At 43.9% G+C, this 12,989-nt stretch overlaps 1 protein-coding gene across 2 annotated transcripts in view; it reads left to right on the top strand.

Moving 5' to 3' along the window:
* The window catches only part of tp53bp2b (tumor protein p53 binding protein, 2b), a 32,216-nt gene that overhangs the window by 17,944 nt on the left and 1,283 nt on the right, over positions 1 to 12,989 (top strand). For both annotated transcript variants that reach the window (XM_047043651.1, XM_047043652.1), the window contains 6 exons: positions 10 to 400; positions 545 to 1,311; positions 1,678 to 1,815; positions 7,202 to 7,335; positions 10,629 to 10,795; positions 12,384 to 12,583. In XM_047043651.1, the coding sequence (XP_046899607.1) occupies positions 10 to 400; positions 545 to 1,311; positions 1,678 to 1,815; positions 7,202 to 7,335; positions 10,629 to 10,795; positions 12,384 to 12,583 (1,797 nt within the window). The remainder of the gene's footprint in view (positions 1 to 9; positions 401 to 544; positions 1,312 to 1,677; positions 1,816 to 7,201; positions 7,336 to 10,628; positions 10,796 to 12,383; positions 12,584 to 12,989) is intronic.

Below are 12,989 nucleotides of genomic sequence, written 5' to 3'. Positions count from 1 at the left end.
TACCCGTAGGCTGCTGGAAAGAGTCTCTCAAAAATGCCACCACCGGTACCTAACAAGCCTAAATCAATGTCTCAGCCTGGCCCTCCCATTTTTAGTAAAACCCCCTACAGCACTGGCACTTTCCCTGGCAAGGCCAAACCTGCTGCCTCCCACCCCCGTCCACCGCCACCTGTTCCCAACCACAGCCACACGCTACCCCTGCCTCCCAAGCAGGAAACCCCGCCGGCGGCCACGGTGCAACCTTTCACCCCTGACCCTCCAGAGCCCCCACCTCCGCTGCTGCAGAAGCCCCAAACTGTGGCGGCCTCCTCCATCTACTCCATGTACACACAGCAGCCGACCCCAGGGAAGGGCTACCCACAGTCAGGAACAGGCACCCTGACACGCACACAGCCCAGAGGTGAGAAAGTTCAGCTGGTTATACAGGAAGTGACACAATATACACAACATATTTAGAACAAATATTTGTACATAATTGTCTCCGATAGACAGTATGCTTTCACATTTTCACTCTCTCTCACTCTCTGTTCTCTCTGTCCCCCAGTGTATGGAAAACCAGTCATCCCAGCCAGTGGGGGACAGCAGTCTTTCACCACAGACAATACTTACTCTGAAAAGGTCTCTGAGACTGAGTTGGACCAGGGGGCCCTGGCCACAGCAGTAGCCCCGGCCAGCGAGGGTCTGATCTTAGAGTCAGAGCGTGCCCCTCGGCCCCTCAGCCCCACAAAGCTGCTGCCCTTCATATCCCACCCCCATCGCCACCCCAGCGATGCTGACCTGGAGGCCCTGCGCAGGAGGCTGCACCACGCCCCGCGGCCCCTCAAGAAGCGCAGCTCCATCACAGAGCCTGAGGGTCCCGCCGGCCCCAACATCCAAAAGCTTCTCTACCAGAAGACGACTCTAGCTGCTATGGAGACCGTGGCCACAGTGGCGGTTCCCATGACGGCCCCGTTCTACCAGTCTGATGAGTTGGAGGTGGGTAGGTCCGGAGGCTCCCCGGGACACGCGTGGGCGCCCCGAGGCTCCTTGGAGCTGCAGCCCATTGAGAGCGAGGAGGATGTTCAGAAGCCTCCTCCACTTCCTCCTCGTCTGCCCATCCCTTTACCCTCACCCTGCCATGCCTTGCCCCCGCCCCTGGAGGAAGAGGAACAGGAGCCCTGCCTTCTGACCCCCGTCCATCCTGAGACTTACCTAGAGGAGTACCCCCCCTACCCTCCTCCACCCTATCCCAGCTCCGTGGAGCCCGACGTAGGAGAATACACCCTGAACATGCAGCCTCCTGAGGTGACGGGACAGGTCACTCTGCCACCGGTACGGGTCCCCACTCGAAGGCTTTGTGCACATTAGGGGCAAAATGTTTCTTTTCTTATGTCCTTCTTCTGCTGGTTCCATCTCTCTAGATCAGCCTCTTTGTAAATTTTAAACCTTTTCATGCCTTTTCATGCACTTCTCCTAAGCTGTGGAACTCATTACCTGTTTCCATTAGGAATGCTTCCCCATTTGATTGCTTTAAGAAACTGCTTAAACTGCTTTTTTAATCAGGTTTTTAATACCTAATTTCTTTGTGATGGCTGTTACTGTTGTTATATATTATGTTGTAAGTTTGTGATTGTAATGTGCTGTAGTGCTTTGAGTACAAGAAAGCTCAGCTGTCCCCCTCCTGGTGTGTGTCCTCAGGGCAAGAGGACCAACCTGCGGAAGGTGGGTTCCGAGCGTATCGACCACGGCATGAGAGTGAAGTTCAACCCCCTGGCCTTGTTGCTGGACTCCTCGTTAGAGGGAGAGTACGACCTGGTGCAGAGGGTCATCTATGACGTAGGTACATCCAGGTGGACCTAGGGAAGTAGTTCTAAGCAGTCACCTTCTGTAAAGCTGTTAATGTTGCTGTCTATGTTGTTGTCTATTTGAAAGAGCTGGGTACGCAGTAACAGAAGTTCATAGCACATAGAAAGATCACTGCCCATGTAAATTTATTCAGAACCATTTCATTTACTCAGCTAACTGCCTTTTATTCACATATGGTTTGATAAAATACAGTATACATGGAAAATCTAGGGGCAAATTACATTAAAGGTTTAAATCAGCTTCAAGTTTAGAATAGGTTTTGATCTAACACGTTTGACATTTTCTAAAGTTATTTGAAATTGCCAATTTCCATATGAGAGTGAATAGTGCATCATCCAACCCTTCCAGTTTTTTTAATATTCAAAGTGAATTTAGATGATATAGACCTTGCATACAAATTATGCGTTGGAATTAATCCTGTATTAAGAATGGGTTACTTTCTGATAATGCTATATGTCTTACCAGTGGGCATGGATTAACCTGAACCTTAGTGGAGAAATAGTAACAGATGTACAGTGACTGAAAGTACTTATACCCTGCATTATATTTTTCCCATCCTATTGTATTATACACTTAATTTAAAAGGGAAATGTGTAGAAAAAAAATACTTTCAATCTACACACAATACCCCATCATGTTTTAAAGCCCCAGGAAACCCAGATCCACAAAATTTTTCTTACAATGTAATTTAGGGTCTTATGTACATAATAGTAAGCATCTAAAAGTATTAGACATTAGTTTCAATCAAACATCAAAATATAGTCATTTAAGTTTGTGTAACGTTCCTGACAGTGGGTTTGAATTGGGTGGGCCTATGGGTATTTATGACTAAATAAATTCTGCGAACCAATCATGAAAAAATCCACGTCAGTTGTCCCACCCCCAACAGGCCCAACTGCAACAAATCCTCAACTCAAACTCAAAGACATTTATAAATAACAATATGGCACTAGCCATATTGCAACCCTACAGAGCCATCATTTAGCATTGTTACATAGCGCTAGCTTTGAGAGTGGCATCTAACATTGCATGTGTAACATTGTGTTAACTATAATAAGCATTTTGTAGCTCACCGTTTTTCACTGCTTTGTCTTCTGATTATGAATATGATGGCTGCTCCATAATATTGTAGAGCTGGACTAAGCAGATTTTTTGTGCCATTGTGTGTGACTGTTGCTGTGAAAGATGGTTTGACATAGGCGAAGCTGTCGAGATGTCAATCATAACGTGATCAGCACGCCTACATAGTCTTGTGAAATGGTCTAAACAGAAAAATATACTGGTTTTATACTAGGTTTTCTAATACTTCTGAATGTTTATTTACTCTGATTATTTTGGATGCTAAATGAGACGTTGAACTTTTATATCAAATATCACCAAGTTTCTTGTGGCTTTAATGACAAATTGAAAACGTGTTTCTTTACCTTAACCAAAGAAATGCTTCAAAAAAAAATTTCAAATCTAGATTAATCTCACTGTAATCTTGGCATTAATCTAGATTAAATGGCTCATTTGAATTCCGCCGAAGGCATTCAGAATGTGTATTACCCAAATAATGACTTCAAGTAAGTCTTTGAGAACGGGTTTCTCAAGCCAGGTGGCACATTAGACCAGGGGTTCATCTCCTGTTTCCAAAATGCATCACAAACTTGTGTTTATTAACTGTTTTTTAGATTAGTTATCTTGGCTGATAGAGCTGTGCTGACGGGTTTGCCTCGGTTGCACTCAAACATAGTAGTTTGACGACGACTCTCCCCCTGCCCTTGGCCGGGCATTTTCCGCATTAGCTAAGCAATGCTTTGCGTTTAGGTGGTATTTGTATGGGGTGCGGAAAGGGACATGGAGAACCTGCCTAGGGAGACTGTCATGTGACGTCTACTTCTGGATAAGTTGCATACGTCGTGCACTATTTCTGGATAAGTACGTCGTCGCCATACTTTTAAGTAGCCTACATTTTAGAGTAAATTTATAGTTATAACGTTTTTGCCAGTTCATCATTTTGGAGATCTTAACACGGAGCAGAGGCAATGTCAGAAGATGACTTAGTCGGTGATTCATTAGAAAATTTGTTGTCTAGCCCTTCAATCTCTCAGCAAAATGTAGGCTAATTGTTTGACTAAAGGATGCCACATACGTACGTATCAGACAAAAGTTGTGCTATATGCTAGCCCGTCATTAAAAACATTTTAAAGTCGGTTGACTGATCGCATTGTTGTATCCAATCCAACATCATAAACATTCAATGGTCTAGCCAGTTATACTGGCAAAACATGTAGCATAATGTTCTTTATTTATTGCCAGGACACGGTCCAAGTGGCATACGTAAAACTGAAAGCTATTTTGTTTGGAAATTCTAGGCTATGCTTGATGTTACATGTGGATGTTCAGCCTATTTAATTTAACAACTTTCAAAAGGACAATACAGGCAGTAGATAATATACTGGTTGATGATGTCAAAAACGTCCCAGGGCTCGACATTAACTTTTTGAGGCACTTGTCCTTTGGATAAGTACATTAACGTTTCACTTGTCCATACACAAAAGTTACTTGTCCGGGTAAAGATTTCTCATTTTATTTATAAAAAATTGTGTTGATGTTTCTAGTTAGCTAGCGTCGGCAGTGATGTACCTAGCAAGCGTTAGCAGAATTTGTATTGGTTAAATGTACATAGTTAAATATCAGCTAATATTCAACTGTAAAGTAGGCTATACACCTGACGATTTTATAACCCTTTTTAGGGATGCTCAAGCACCCCTAAATATATATATATATATTATTCTTTATCATTTGATGCTGGTAGTTCATGAAGAAAGGGACATCCTTAGTTTTTTCATTCATTCAATATTTTGCATAATAATACATAAATATATAAATTGTTATCAAGTGAAATTCTGGATTTATATTAGCAAGGGGGTTTAGCACTTTTGCAAGGCACTGTATTCGTGTCACATTCTAATTGGGGGCTGAGCACCGCCTAGAATCGCTCCTGCTCACAGGCTCTCACGCCAAACCTTGTACTTCTCACGCTGAGAAGGCAGCCAACCAATTAGTCCTGCTAACAATGTAAACAGTAATGGACAAGGTGCAGGCCCACGGAGTGAAGCAACATAGACACGCGAACACCTGTGAAAGCTTGTCTCGGGTCTATTTCTCTTATTTCAGACACAGTATATGTTTAGATAGCTTGCAAATACTGAGGATAGCCTACCAAAGTAGAGTTAGCCAATGTTGTAGCGATGCTAGCTAACGTTAATTTGCTAGCTGTATAACATTTCACTGGGTCTTTACAGCATTGCTTGATTTACTTAATTTATTATGAAATGTTATGTTCTACTGGCCATTTGCCTACTTGAGCAAGTCACAGTTTTTTTAAACCCTGCTAGTGTAACTGAGATGACACAGAAAATAATTCCTCTTTCAAGTAATAAGCCCCCGTTCAAGTGTTTAGCATTAAATTAGCTGCACGGTCTGTAGAGATATTGGGACAAAGTCATTTATTTTGTGTTTTGCTAATGCAGAATTCGGTCAAATAAAATCGGTAAAATAGACGTAATGATTGGAACATAACGTGAAGTAACAGCATTTTATTTTGTTTGAGTTTTAACTTGTCCAGTGGGACAAGTAAAGTTATCTTCCAAAAAATCCACTTGTCGCGGACAAGCCTTAATGTCGAGCCCTGCTGTCCCTTCACACTCTAGTTGATGCTGTAGCATGTGTACTGACAAGCGTTCTCTGGATCATCTGCAGTTTGCTTATAGAGCTGGTAGGGGTGTTGAGGATGCCTCTGATGTTGCTGAACAGCTTGTATCATCACCTTGAGGGCCCACTAACTCTTGCCAGACTTTTGATCATTGATTTTTATTCTGCTTTTAACACTATTCAACCACAGTTGCTAGTAGAGAAACTTCTTTCTGACTTCAATTTTGACATGAATATTATTGGATGGATCTTAGACTTGATGACAGAAAGATCACAGTGTGTGAGAGTTAATGGCGTCCTTTCAGACAAGCTCCATTCATCCACTGGCTCACCCCACGGTTGTGTACTCTCTCCAATTCTTTATATTCTCTACACAAATAGTTGCCAGAGTAAGTTTGAGAATAGACACATTATAAAGTTTGCAAATGACAGTCATTGTCAGCTTGCTGAAGGGAGGGGATATGGATCATCGGCTGGTTGAATGAAGTTCTCAAACACATTTTAACATATGAAACATGTAGCCTTATGCACATTTGATTTCATTTAATAAGGTTTGAAAAAACAAGTCAGTGACAGTGGCGACGTAGCTGCTTAGTAGGTGTGTTGTTTGGCGACAACGTCTGTCTCACACGGCTTAGTGGCGACGTACTTATCTCAGACGTACTTAGTAGGCGTAAGGTTTTTTTTATACTTTCGAACATGCGTCACCGCCAGTAGTGATGTGACGTTCGTGAACGATTCGTTCATTTTGAACGAATCCTTACAAGGACTCGGGAGTAACAAGTCCTCTCAAAGAGTGATTCGTTCATTTTCTCGTGGCCGGGCATCGGGACTGTTGCATAGGCTCGTTCAAGTAAACCGAAATTATTCATTCATTTCCCGACTCGGTCTTCGGGTTCGAGTCTTTGGATCATTTTTCACGTGACCTGCATAGGCTCTGTACTGGTAGCTAGAGGTAACGAACGATTCGTTCATTTCCCTACTCGGTCTTTCTACGAGTCTTTGGATAATTTTTCACGAGACCTGCATAGGCTTTGTAGCAAGAGGAAACAAAAGATTTGTTCATTTCCAGACTCGGTCTTCTACGAGTCTTTGGATCATTTTTTCACGTGACCCGCATTGTATTTTTTAGTAGAGGAAACAGTTTCCTCATTCCCTTTCGCATGGCAGCTGTTTTAGTAGGACGTGAATGATTTTCAGTTTACTTTAGAGATTCAAAAATCTGTAAAATGATCCGAACAGTAGACGTTCCTTACATGGCGTCGCTGTCAAGTCGTGGCGACATATGGTTAGGCTGCTCCTTATCCTTCTCCTGGTAAGCCTAGGAATGTCCCTTTCCGCACCCCATAGTATTTGAGACTGGAAGAACTCCTACAGTAAACTAATTCCGCATAGCACAAGGTGCAAACAACCTTAGTCTTGTCGACGTTTCCATTGGGAAGCTTCTTAAAAATACATTTTCCCTGAAGTAAACCAGGCGGCTTCATAGGTCTGTGTACCTTGTGGCCATTGGTTTTTCTATTTTGCAACCCGTGTTGGCAATATTTTTTTATCGCCCGATAAGAGTCTCTCGTTAACGCAGCACGTTAACGCCCATAACGGCCCACCACTAGTTAATTTACAAAAATGTTAAGTCTGATGATGTTGTCTTCTACAGGTAGAGGACCCCAGCTTGCCCAATGATGAGGGCATCACAGCTCTGCATAATGCTGTTTGTGCCGGCCACACAGAGATTGTCAAATTCCTGGTGCAATTTGGTGTCAATGTGAATGCAGCTGATAGCGATGGATGGTGAGTATATAAAAATCATTGCAATGATATGTATAATTTTATTGTTGTATATCAATTTCAAATTATTGATATACTGTATGTATATCAAGAAATCTGTATTTAAGACTATGTGAGATTAGGTCCAGATTGTATTCTTAGTATAGGGTTAGGCATGGTTACATATTTGATAGGGATGGTAACATATTAATTTGATGAAACTATCCCTTTTAGGTGTGTGAAAAAGTTACTAATATATTTTTATATATTTAAAAAAATATATATATATTACCTTATAATTAGCCTGACATGTCATACTCATAATTCTAGTCAGAATATGAGTCTGATAGCTCTCCGTTGGGCTGTGAGTATGGGGCGTGTTTCAACCGAACTCGTAAAACAAATGCCTCTTCGCTCAATTGGATAGACCTACAACCAATCAGAGCAACGTAATATGATGTTTGTTGAAAACAAATTCACCCAAGCGCTCTTTGGTGACGTGGTTGATTGCGTTACTGTTGATCATCTGTCCATCATCGTATAAAGCCCCTCCTGACAATTTCATTGGTCCGAACAGCTTCTGTTTGGGTATGGTTTTTCCGCAACCGAGCAACTCCAGACCCAACTTCCCGACCACATTTCTTGTGGGCGGGGCTAAGTTGGGCTAGCAGCCAGGCTACCTTATAATATCATCAGAATCAGAATTGGTGTTTATTCGCCATGAAAGTTTTCACAGACAAGGAATTTGCTTTGGCAGGAGAGCGTACCTAGGCTGCCATTTTCGGCGCCAACAAGAAAAGTTACAGCATAACATGAGGAGAGAGGAGGAGAGAAAAAGGCAACCCCCAGACAATGCTCCTAGAGGAGTACAGTATGGGAACAGGCAAAAACCTTAGCACATAAGCCCAATATTTACACAGACACTTGCAACGGGGAGTGGGGGGGGGGTAAACAAGCAGCATCTGGACCTGCAGCCATGGTAGGCGCTGGACACAGACCCACCAGCCACCCAGGGGAACAAGCAGTCGAAGGCGTTGGATGGGGGTGGGGGGGTGGTGGTATCTGTAGTAGGTGAAAGTTAGTGTGTGAGTAGGTCTGGGTTGGCACCCTCGACCTAGGCCACAATCAGTCCGAGTCTCCCTATTCAGATTGTGTAGGCAAGGAGACATCCTTGGTCATGACCCGGGTAGAGACCAAGCCACAGATGTAGGTGGGGGAGGGGGAAGGGAAGAGCAAGATACTCTCGCTTCAGCGCTCTCCAGGGGAGTTGTTTTCCAGCAACGGCCTTGGCCAAGGCCTGTGCTGGTTACGGGGCCGAAAGTAGATACGATTGGTGAAGTTGTTTTGACGAGTAGACGCGACTCAATTTTCACGTCCACCCTTCAGGAAGGTCTCCAGCTCCTCGATCTTCCTTTGCAGAGCCGCAAACTTATCCCTGTTGTAATTCATATTACGCTGTAAATTCACAGTCAGAGCTCCAACGGCTCTACCCACCGTATCAATCAGGTCGGGCAGCCTAAGGGGGCTTTTGATGGCCGCAGCTGTATCCTTGACTTTCCGATATACAAGCCAACCGCCTATTCCAAACAGCAGAAAGCCTGTAATCACGGTTACGAATATAAAGACGTCTTCAACGTCCTCCACGGAAAGCGCCGCTAGACACACGACACGCCAATTGTCCCACGCGTCCATCGTGTAGCCAGCTGCGAACGTCCCGTCAGGACAGTTGGGTTCCCCCGAACCCGAGCTTCTCTTCGAGAAGATGGTGTCAATTGCATTGAGAGACCAGCTAATTAATTCCATGCTTCTAGTTTCGGAGAGTGGTGGTGAGAGAGTATCTTGAGACAGACAAGACAAGACAGAGCCAAGCAGGGAAGGTCAAGGAGGGGAGAAAAATGCGACCGCCTTCGTCGAGAGCCAAAGAAAGAAAAAGCCATATCAAAATCACATTATACATTGTAATCAGTGGCGGTCCTAGCACATTGGGTGCCCCGGGCGAGTTTATCAATTGCACCCCCCCCGAGAATCTAATCTTGTGCCGCCCCCTACCCGGCCGGCCGCCCCCCGAGAGTACACGGAATGAGGACCGCTACTATCTGGTGGCGCAAACGACGGAAAGTGCTGCACGGCACTGTCTCAGCAAGCAGGGGTGCCTGCAGCAGCCTGAAGGGGGCGCCAATATGCCAATTCCCCATAAAGTGAACTGATTAGAGAAAACTGCTTCGCGGGGCAGAGATTTAAAAAAAAATTATGCTCGTGCACCCCCAAGTGACACCGGTCCGCCCGTGCCTAAAACCGCCCCTGAATGTATGTTGTATTGTTGTCTTCATTGTTCTATGAGTGGTTGTATTGTGGTCTTGTTGGATTGTAACCTTGTTACATGTGTACTTGTGTATGTTCCCCATCACCTGTCTTTAGACCTGGGACCAGTCGTATCAAACTCTGTAAAACTGAAAATCATCTGTAAAAGGATGTGTACGGAGGAAACTGTACTGCATACATCACGCTTTTCTGAGATTTATAAACACCTCGTATGTGACCTGTAGGCACGTTTTTACATCGGCGTGGTTGAAGTTGGTCTGATAGACATGGTACGTACATCCAATCACCTGCCAAGTATTTTTGCCTGCCCTTTTCCAAACATACAACTTCCCAGATGGATATGTAACAAACCGACTGCCGAGTCATTTTATCCACCCCTAGCTCGGAAACATAGGCCTTTTTGCATTGCCGTTTTGGCACCGGTTCGTGTGCTCCAGTCTAAATATTCAAAACTATTCCCCAGTATTTTTTCTGTCCTCGAACCTGGGTCATAATAAAAGGCACCATCTTTAAACGGCTTTTGAAAAAATGTATTCTGTGCACTGAAAGATAAATAAGCTCTTAATATTTCAGCAATAATTTTGTAGACCAAGTAAACTGTCGCCTTGGATCCACAGTCACCATATCACATAGACTCAAAGCATTGCTTACGCATTGTGTCTAAACTGCAGAGAAGTCAGTTTTTATACATCTGACCATACATGCGTTCACTTTCTGCCACCTAGTTTTTCTTACTAAGCAGGTTGCACAAAGGCTATGTAGCTGATGTTAACAATCTGATGTTTCTCATCTAATTCTGTGAAAGAAAGTTTGGGCTTATGTTACGTGCTTTATTCGAATAAAGAATTGGTATCAATTCGGCAGTCATCATATCAATCTAGAAATACAGTGCCGTCGGAAAACTTCCTTTAAAACTGACCCTAGCTCTCCTCGTCCCATCCTTCGCATCTCTCTTCACACACTCCTCTCATCCTTCTTTCCTGCCCCTCTGTCAGGACCCCCCTGCACTGTGCAGCGTCCTGCAACAACGTGCAGGTGTGCAAGTTCCTGGTTGAGTCCGGAGCTGCAGTGTTCGCGACCACTTACAGTGACCTGCAGACGGCCGCGGACAAGTGTGAGGAGATGGAGGAGGGTTATGCCCAGTGCTCCCAGTTCCTCTACGGTGAGTCTTTTGTTCCTGTCGGCACAGCAGACATAGGTTGAGCATTAGAGAGCCACACTCAGACACCCTGGGGCAAACAGATGTAGGAGGACAAGGGCCAGTTATGAGTGGCTTTTTATTATCAACTGTCTAATGCAGGGCTGAGAGTAAAAGTATTTTCCTAAGTTAAAGCTTTGGAGGGCAATCCTTATACAAAGCCTATAGCACTGGGAATAAATTAAGTTAGCAGGAGGTGAGTTATCATCTTAAACACTGAGGTCACCGAGAAAGGCTCTTGAACTTTGTGGATTAGAAGATGACAATCATGGAAAAAAGATATTGCCCTTTCCACCTTTATTGGGTTTTGCTGAAATCCTGCTAAGTTTACCACGCAAGATGTGTAACATGTTATGGGGGTGTAATGAGAGAGCGCAACAGATGTATTTGAAAGTAATTCAACTCATGACTACATTTACAATATATGACTGTTAGCCCACAAAGGTTAAACATAGATGTTAATTCTTTTGTCAGCTACATGACTGAATGAGTCTGCAAGTTTCTGGGCTTCACATTTCTCGCCTTTGTTTCCCTCATGGGGAAACATCATAATATTTTGACATCTTGATTAAAATCAACTGTAATCAGCTTACTGTTACAAGTATCTCATCTATATTAAGGATGTGGCAGAAGCCTATCAGGTCTGAAAATAGCCAATGCCATAGCCGCGGGAACATATTTTATCAAGGGGGTGCTGGGGGGGGGGCTTAATGTGGCGGGGCGGCAGGGAGGAACTGGGAGTAAAAATAGGCCCTGGACTTTGATCCAGACCGGCCCACCAGAACTGGCCCCCATATACAGTATGCCACCACAGCTGCCCTGCTAATGCAAGCATATTCAGTGTTCGATGTGATGCAAGTTTGGGAGTTCTATCCTTAATCCTTAAAGTGCGCACATTTTTGGGGCTTTATTTGAGCGCTAAATAGTTGAGCTTTATGTAAAATAAACACTTTTTCAATTGGTAAAACCTTGTCTAGTGAAGGTGATTTCTTTGTCTCTTAATTTTTCAGTCCCACCCTACGTTTCTTAGCCTGGTTTTCCATCATTATTCTTCTCCCGGTGCTCCCGATGGCCAGTCCCCTACTGCGGAGCTGTGCCACGGTGGGGGATTTTTAAGTCATATCAATTTAAATGCTTGTGCTGTCAGGGGGTGCTGCAGCACCCTCAGCACCCCTGTTCCTGCGGCCATGACCCTTGCCACCTATTTTCCTTAGATTTGCCCTAGGGATTGTTGTCTACCAGATGAACCAACGTTTAATTAGTAAATGTTGAATATGGGAAATGCAAGCATCAGTCACCACTGATGTGGGGATTGATTTATTCACATGACACCTTTTTAACACATATAACTAAAATTATCATGGCCTATATATCGTAATATAGCCAGATTACTAATGATTGTTACCTTGTAACGTAGTTCTTTCCTTTTAGTTCCCTAATACAGAGACAGCCCAACTCCTTCGCTAGAGGACTTTGCTGTATTATGACTTGCTAGTGAGTGAGTGTCGTGTGAGAGTGTATTCATGGAGCACACACACTTTTGTGTTTGTAGGGGTTCAGGAGAAAATGGGCGTCATGAACCGAGGGGTGGTATACGCGCTGTGGGACTATGACAGTGAGAGCGACGACGAGCTGGCCTTCAGGGAGGGGGACTGCATGACCGTGCTGAGGCGTGATGACAAGGAGGAGACGGACTGGTGGTGGGCCCGCTTTGGAGACCGAGAAGGCTACATTCCCAGGAACCTGCTTGGGGTGAGCAGAAGGAGATCCTCCGCTCGTTCAGGAGAACGTTCAACTTCCTCAGCCCGTTAGGGATCATATTCATAAATGTTTATGGTCATAATAACACACTGGTGGAAATTACAAGGCAAACAGTTACATAATAGAATCTAAAGGATATATTTTAAGTTCATCAGCATTGTATTTCATTCCTTTTTTTGTATGTCATCGTGTAATTATGTTGTAAATAATATTTGACATTTACCTATTTTGATGGTGAACATTTTTTGCATGACTCCAAAAAGAGTTGACTAGATGACTCTTTTCTCTTTTTTCCTATTATAAATGACATCCAACCCAGCCAGCTCTCCTCCGCTTAGCTTTTCATCAAATTTGTTAAAGCAATCCTGTTACTTATATAATACGTTTTTTCCCCAGC

The sequence above is a fragment of the Hypomesus transpacificus genome, chromosome 21 (genome assembly GCF_021917145.1).
Source record: "Hypomesus transpacificus isolate Combined female chromosome 21, fHypTra1, whole genome shotgun sequence".
Classification (NCBI taxonomy): Eukaryota; Metazoa; Chordata; class Actinopteri; order Osmeriformes; family Osmeridae; genus Hypomesus; species Hypomesus transpacificus.
The sequence above is the reverse complement of the archived record's forward strand: the minus strand, read 5'-3'. Positions and strand labels throughout refer to the sequence as shown.